The sequence below is a fragment of the Seriola lalandi genome, unplaced genomic scaffold (assembly GCF_002814215.2).
Source record: "Seriola lalandi dorsalis isolate HSWRI2012SDOR001 ecotype SW California unplaced genomic scaffold, Sedor1 jcf7180002054282, whole genome shotgun sequence".
In the NCBI taxonomy this organism is placed as follows: domain Eukaryota; kingdom Metazoa; phylum Chordata; class Actinopteri; order Carangiformes; family Carangidae; genus Seriola; species Seriola lalandi.
Genome location: NW_019524835.1, coordinates 201,031 through 208,137, shown reverse-complemented (window position 1 = coordinate 208,137; position 7,107 = coordinate 201,031). Strand labels below are relative to the sequence as shown.

The window sequence follows — 7,107 nt, the reverse complement described above, 5'->3', positions numbered from 1 at the left end:
GTGAAGTAAGCATTAACTTTTAAACAAAATTATTATTATAATTATTCAATTGAAGGACTGAGAAAGCCCACTATATATAACATTCGACTGATACCAGGAGCTCAAAAGGGCAGAAGCCAATCTTTAGAAAAAATGAAACTATGTGGTAAAAAGATAATATATATATTTTTAAATATGTGTAATATTGTTACTTTAGATTTTTGATCTTTCCATTCACGTGCTGCTCTACACTATTCTAAAACTAAAACTTCACTTCAGCCTGTCAGATCTGTGCAGTAGATAACATCGTGGCTGCTGCTGTGATGTACTACAGAGTGAGTAAAAAGGTCAGAGAGAAGGAAATGGTGGTCATATCAGAACTGCTGCTTCCTGCTCTCCAAACTCTCCGCAGGAACTCTTTCACTAATTACACTAAATTACATTTCAGCAGCACCTTCCCAGCATGGTGAAAGGAAATAAAAACCATAGAGCTTGTTTCAAAAATCTATTTTTGCATTTAATCCAGCGCTTTTTCAGATTATTGTAAACAACAACAAAAAAAAAAAGTACAATCTTACACACATTTAAGAGACAAAAAAAGCTTCTTGATAAATATATATATTTGGTATTTCTGGGTATTTACTTAAGGAACTGTCTCAAACTGTGACTTAAGGTAACTTCATGCACACCAAACACTCGCAACAGCAGTGAACAGAAATATTTCTGCCCCTTTTCTAGTTCGCTCTAATACTGGCCTCCTCAGCTTACATGAACCGCACCTTTACCAAGAAATACTGATGTTGCAAGTAAAAGGCACTCAGAGAAAAGCTGGGCCATGCCAATGGACTCAAAGCAAATTGACAACAATCACTTAAAAGCAACTGAACAGTTTCATTCCAAAACCGTGGATATTTATCAAGTTTGGATTAAAAAAAAAAAAAAGTACATTCGGAAATTTACTGGTCAAAAATGTGAAACGATTACAATTTAAACTCACTGCTACACACTTGAAATCATTACAACCAGAGAAACAATAGTGTAGGCAACTGTGTAAAACTGACGCACATGTTAGGCTATGTCTAAATTTGCTGTCTAGACAAAACAGAAGATTAATAAATAATTTACAGTTCACTGAAGGATGTTTGTAAGACACTCACTGTTGGAGGTACATTCAGAAATGTGGCTACACTCTTAGTTGGACACAGTATTTTTGATATGTCACTTAGAAGAATACTCAGTATTTCAGAATAAATCTGTGCGCACACAAATGAACACATCAATACTGAAAGGGATTACCTCAGATCATCTCAGGTGTTGTGAGGCAAACCAAACGGGAAAAAAAAAAAAAAGATTAAGTGTAGCTTTGGTGTGTGCGTACCCACACATACACACTCATACACACACTTCTACAGCTGCTGCTCCACATGGAAACTGTAGTAACTCCATACACAAAAAATTAGACCGATCATCAGTCAGACACGAGAACGTCGCTACAGCTGACAAGAAGCTGCTGGGTCTTCCTTAGAATCACATCGCCTGCTGCTAAACACCACACACTGCTATAGCTAATGTGGCTAACTTAATGCTACATTTTGGCTCCTCAACTAAGAGGGAAGAGAACTAACTTGATCTATGAGGAATGACAGGTTAACCCAGGGAGAAGTTAACTTAATGTCCATTTCTCACATCTGGTCGCCTGTGTGAACAATAGTGTAAATCCTTCCTCGCAGAGCTGGAGAATGCAGGGTACAAAGAAAGGAAGAATTGATTTTTCCCCACTGCTCAGACCTAAATGTCCAATGGTGTCGCCTCTGTTTACTTCAGCAGGAGGCGAGGATCAGAGGAATCAGGTGGGCAAGGATGAGGGGCTTTATTCACTTTGTCTTTGTTGGTCTGTGTTCACTCAGGCATGTCTGTAATGGGATTTTCCTGTCATACAATGCACAAGTCATCTAGAAGTGCTGGGAGAAAGCAATTTCATCTGCGGGTCCTGCAAATGCAGACCATTACCTCCAAAAGCTTAATACTTCACAGAGTGGTGATTTCTATTGATCTGGCACAGCTGGATTGTGGTTACCCAACACGAAGAGGAAGGAAAACTATCGGGAAGGAAAAGGGTTGACCTTTGTACATGATAACACTGAATTGGACTGGAGACAGAAACATGAGGAATAGTGGCTGCATGTGTACAGGATTAGTCACCCTGGGGAAAAAAAAAAAAAAAAAATTCTTCAGCATGTTAACTCTTTTTGCATGATTTTGCCTGATTCCCCACTTCCTCTCCAGATACAACCTCTCACTGCTGCTTGTACTTTTGCCTAATAAGCAGCCGCACTGGAGCAGTCGGAGACTAAGTGGCGTACGTGCAAAAGGGCACCTCAACAGTGGTTTTGTAAGGAGGGGAAATCATGTTTCATTTACCTCCAGACAGGCTAGGTTTTATACTTGTGGTCGTGCGCTTCTCTTTCAATTACAGATCCCCTGGAAGAACAGAACTATTGTCCCTCTATAAACCAACTGCACACTTAAACTAGCATGCGCAAGCGCAAACACTGTTGAGTGTTGCTTTGATCACTTCTAAAACAGGCTGATCCAGATCTTCCTGACAGGCGCACACACACCTCTTTAGGGTGACTGAGCGCTGTTGAGCCGCAGATATAGGATCAGGAGGTGTTTAATAACTATTCCTGAGGTACCTATCTCTCATACATTTCCTTGACACAAAGAGGCCATTCTTGGAGCAATGATCTATAATGTGCTCTGGGCTCTGTGCTCCGCTGGATCCCCAGGTAAATCCATAACAGGATGGAACAAGAGAGGAGAGGGGGAGTTGTTGGTGTGACGCATACTTTACCCTGTCTATCTGCTCGGGATGTGCGATGATGCCTTTGCTAAACTGGCATTTTCTGAATACTGACTCATATCATAAAGTTTCCCTGGCTCAATAATGTTTCCAGTATTATCAAGCTCTTCTACCCTCTGCCCTTGTGCAGAGCAGAAAAGCACTGATGTCCCTAAGTCTACTTGTTCAGTTTGTCCTTCTCATTCAAAAAGTCCAACTTGAAGTGCTAACAAGGATCTGACTGTCAGTCCACCCACCATCACAAAGTGCCCTGATCAGCGGTGAAGAATCCACCTTCCTTCTTTTTCTTTCTCCTCAGTCTGTGGGCCCTCCAGCAAACGGCTGCCACGAGCAGCATCAGTATGCCAGTGCACAGCAACGCCACCGACACCACTTTGGTCTGGAGCAGTGTGTTAAAGTTGAATGTCACTCCGGTGCCCGCCATGCCAATCACTAGTGATATCACACCGAATGGAAACACGCAGCGATACCAGGACTTCTCTGTCCCGCCTGTAGCCTGAGCGAGTCGCTCCAGCGTGGGGAGAGACTCCGGAGGTTTGGCTGGTTCTCTTCCAACTCTCCTCTCCTCTTCTCCTCCCTCTCCAAGCCCATTCAAACCCTGGTTTTCAAAGTCTTGGGGTAAAGTGTTGGCCTCGCTGTTGTTGCCGCAGTCCAGGTCCGGATGAAGGACTGGGGCCGGGGGCTGGCGGCCCGAGGAGCAGCCCATCCTGGAGCTGCTCTCCTTGGATAACGATGCAAGAAAGGCTGGCGGTGGCAGTCCTCTCAGTGTGCGTCCAGTGATTGGTATTGGTGCTTATGACGCTATAGGGGGTTTCTCTAAAGCTGCTTCTGGGGCTGTCAATGCCAGGAAGGGTGCTGCCGTTGTTGCTCTCAACACTTGCCAGCATGTGCCTGCGTTTGCAGAGAAAGAAAGAGAAGAGCTGAAAATAGAGAGCAGGAGCAAAATAGGGCAAGACGTAGAAGAAAAAACAACTACTGGGGGAACATGTCAGCTGAGCTACAGACTCAAACATTCACAAAGAAAAGGGTAACATGAAAAAAAGGTTAGAGAAAAAGGAATGCAAAATAGAAAATGTCCTTTTTACAGTGACGAGCTGCAGAAAGGATCCACTCACCTCGTATTTTCAGTGTCCATGAATGGGTTTTTTTTTTTTTTTTAAAATAGCCTCGTCTCCCGAGCTGCTTGCAGCAGCAGCACGGTGAGTGCGTGTGTGTGTTGTGATGCCGATGTCCATAGACTATATAATCACAGAGAGGAGGAGGAGGGGCCTAGGGGAGTGGTGGAAAGGATGCGGGGCTCTGATTGGCTCCTCTAGCAGAGAGATTTCAGGGAGGAGGGGAGGGAGTGAGGTAAAGTGTTCAGCGGTCTCATTCACTGATATTAATTCATTATTTAGTGTGACGAGGAATTTGAGATGTTCCGAAGGTAGTGCCTTGTTCCCGTTCTGCTGCAGGCTGCAGCTTCAAAGAGCGTCGGTTCACCGTCCAGTTCTGTCATGCCCCCAGCACTGATTTGTTGTCGTTCCAGGTTTGGCTGGACACGCACACAGTGTGTGTGCAGCACCTTCTGCATGTCAGTCTCTCATCTCTCCACGTTTTTCACAGTTGCTGTCACACACATTGTTGTTATGTGAAAACCACCAATATCTCCATTTTCCTATAAGGCTGTGCAGATTTCAACCTCAAGGGTGATGATGGAATCTCATTACTGTTAGGTGGAAACCTTGTATCTCCAGAGTGTCTCCTGTTCATCATGAAAACTAGGCGCATCCCTAGCCTGACTACTAAAATTGCAAGAATATTCATTAGCCTGAGATTTGACAAATATACCAAGCAAATGACATCGGTGATATGTGATTCAGGACTTCAGTGAGAACGTCCACGTTATTTAAAACACGGCTCTCCTCTCCTCTCTCTCTCTCTCTTTCTTCCTGTCCCACATCATGTGCGTCATGCGTGTTCCCCTCCACAAAGACATAACAGCCAGCCTCGTCACGGTCACTGTCCTCGTTAAATTCCCCCCCTATATGTCCCCTTGTTGTTCACACTCCCCTCTCTCCTCTCAGACAATGACAGTGGGACACATGAGCCAACTGCATCCCTGGGGACGGCTCACGTATCACCGGTAATAGGTCATACAGCGCGTTATGTGTAAGTGCATGCACGTGTGTGTGTGTGCGTTGATCTATATTCTCCATGATTTTCTTCTTTTCTTGAGGCGGTGAAATGTTCCAGTCCACGGTATCTGCTGTAATTATCCCATGTCCGATTTTGGCTGATATCTCAGAGGCACGGCTGCTCAGGAGGCAGCACTAATCTCATTGGTTGAGTTCAACCTCAAGCGATGGAACCACAGAACCACAGCGAGGGTAAGAGCAGCTAATATTCAAGTCGAAATCATAGTAGCCGATAACTGAATCGAAGATGTAACTGGTTTAACATGAAGTTCTTCTAATGACGACTCAGAAACAACAACTACACTCACCACTACACAAAAGGCTTTAGTCATATGTCTTTGAGTTTGACATGTAAGCAGTGCACATCATCATTGGTTTTATCTGAAAGTTGTCAAGGGCATTGGGTTATAGTTCTCAGATTGATTTAAAATATTATTTGATAGGTCATTTTGAGCTGCAAGCTACAATTGTTTGAATGTCAGTGTAACCTAGACACCAAAATGACAGTAATGACAATAATAAATTGGTGGGAAATAACACCCAGTCCATTGAATGGGAGCTCTTTATCTCCCTCGCCTTCCACTGCCTGTGGCCTCAGTAAACAGGTAGAAGTGAGAAGTGTTTTTCCAACAAAATGCTAGAAATCCTTCCCTTGTCCTTCATATGAAAGATACTCTTCAACTTCACACCTGTTTTCAGTCAGTGCTGCTAACAGGTGTTTTTCATAGCAGACATTTTGACTTGTCATGGCAGGATATGTAGACAGGCGTTGCATTATTAATGGTTAATTTCCTAAGAAATGTCCCAGTATGCCATGTCAGCATGGACAACACCAGGCACAACAAAACATAATGCAACCGTTAAAAATGCATAAATAATTGCATTCTTATGTTTCCTCCTACGACATCACGTCAGATTGATGGCAGTAAAAATGATCAATCGAACTTGAATTACCAGGTGCAGCTAAATAGTTTAATGCTACAAGAGGAGATGCAGTTTTAAATAGGGAACTAAAGGGTTGCTCGTCATTTGAAAAGTCAAGTGCAGAATTTTATTTGATGTTTATAGGAGTCACTGTTAATAATTTACTTAATATCAATTCTCCTCCTATGTTCCCCAGATTTACATGGCACATAATGGGAACCTGAAAAGTCTAGGACTTTGGTCGTGTTCACACTGGTTCACAGCTGACATTAACGAGGGTTCCAGTCCCCACCAGGTGTGGGGACTGGAACCCTCATTAATGCCGTTAGCTACACCTGCGCTTTCCTGGTCTGTGATTCAAATGATCAAATTGTGTTTTTATCAAAGCTGCAAGTTTAATTTGAAAGTTTTTCTACCTGATATAAAATGACTCTATGTGTCAGTGGATACTTGACGGGTGACTGCCTCAGTGATAATTAGCGATATGCAGCTAGTGAAGTGGAAAGCACCCTTGTTGTTGGATTCAAAGCAATTTAACTGAAGTTAACAAGTACTACTTTTTCCATTTTATCCTTTTTGCTAATTAGATGTTTTCTTTTGCATCATAATAATAGCCTATGCTCAATTTTAGAGCCATGTACATCAGCTATTCATTTCTTTCCTGGCTATGAAGTGTTTGTTGTCTCATGTCTTGATGATGTCTTGTCTGGTAACCAGCCTGCATGAAGCCTCTCCAGGTGTTAAAGAAGCAGAGGGAAATGCAGCCAATCTGCAGTAAAATGCTGGTTTTATGGCCCTTGTCTGATGCTTGTTTAGTTCATTTTACCACAAGGAACACAGTAGTAAATGTCCCAAAATGACCTACTACCCTTTTCCAGACATCAGCTGTTTACTCTCTGCTACACTGAATGTCCTCTGGCGCTGCATTATGATGTTTTTCGTATTGTCACAGCCACTAAGGAGTAGAGCAAAGGCTGAGATAACCCTTCTTAATCTGGAGACATGATCACTTGTGAGAGCACTTGCGGTGACAGTGATATCGTGCTGTTACCTCGGTGTAGCATAAAGGCTTATTTGCGTAGGGCAGGTTGCTGTGAGTGTTTTTCTCCATTTGAAGAAGAAGGTCATTCTAATAACTGAAGGCAGCCTTCAATAATGGATAGT

The 7,107-nt window shown here is 43.0% G+C and overlaps 1 protein-coding gene across 1 annotated transcript; it reads right to left on the bottom strand.

The window, feature by feature from the left end:
* Positions 1–477: 477 nt before the first annotated feature.
* On the bottom strand, positions 478–3,999 carry LOC147819155 (uncharacterized). The gene is made up of 2 exons (XM_087173826.1): positions 3,958–3,999; positions 478–3,733 (listed from the first exon to the last, which is right to left on the bottom strand). The coding sequence occupies exon 2, from the start codon at positions 3,546–3,548 to the stop codon at positions 3,081–3,083; it is 468 nt and encodes a 155-aa protein (XP_087029952.1). The 5' UTR covers positions 3,549–3,733; positions 3,958–3,999; the 3' UTR covers positions 478–3,080.
* Between the last annotated feature and the right edge of the window lie 3,108 nt (positions 4,000–7,107).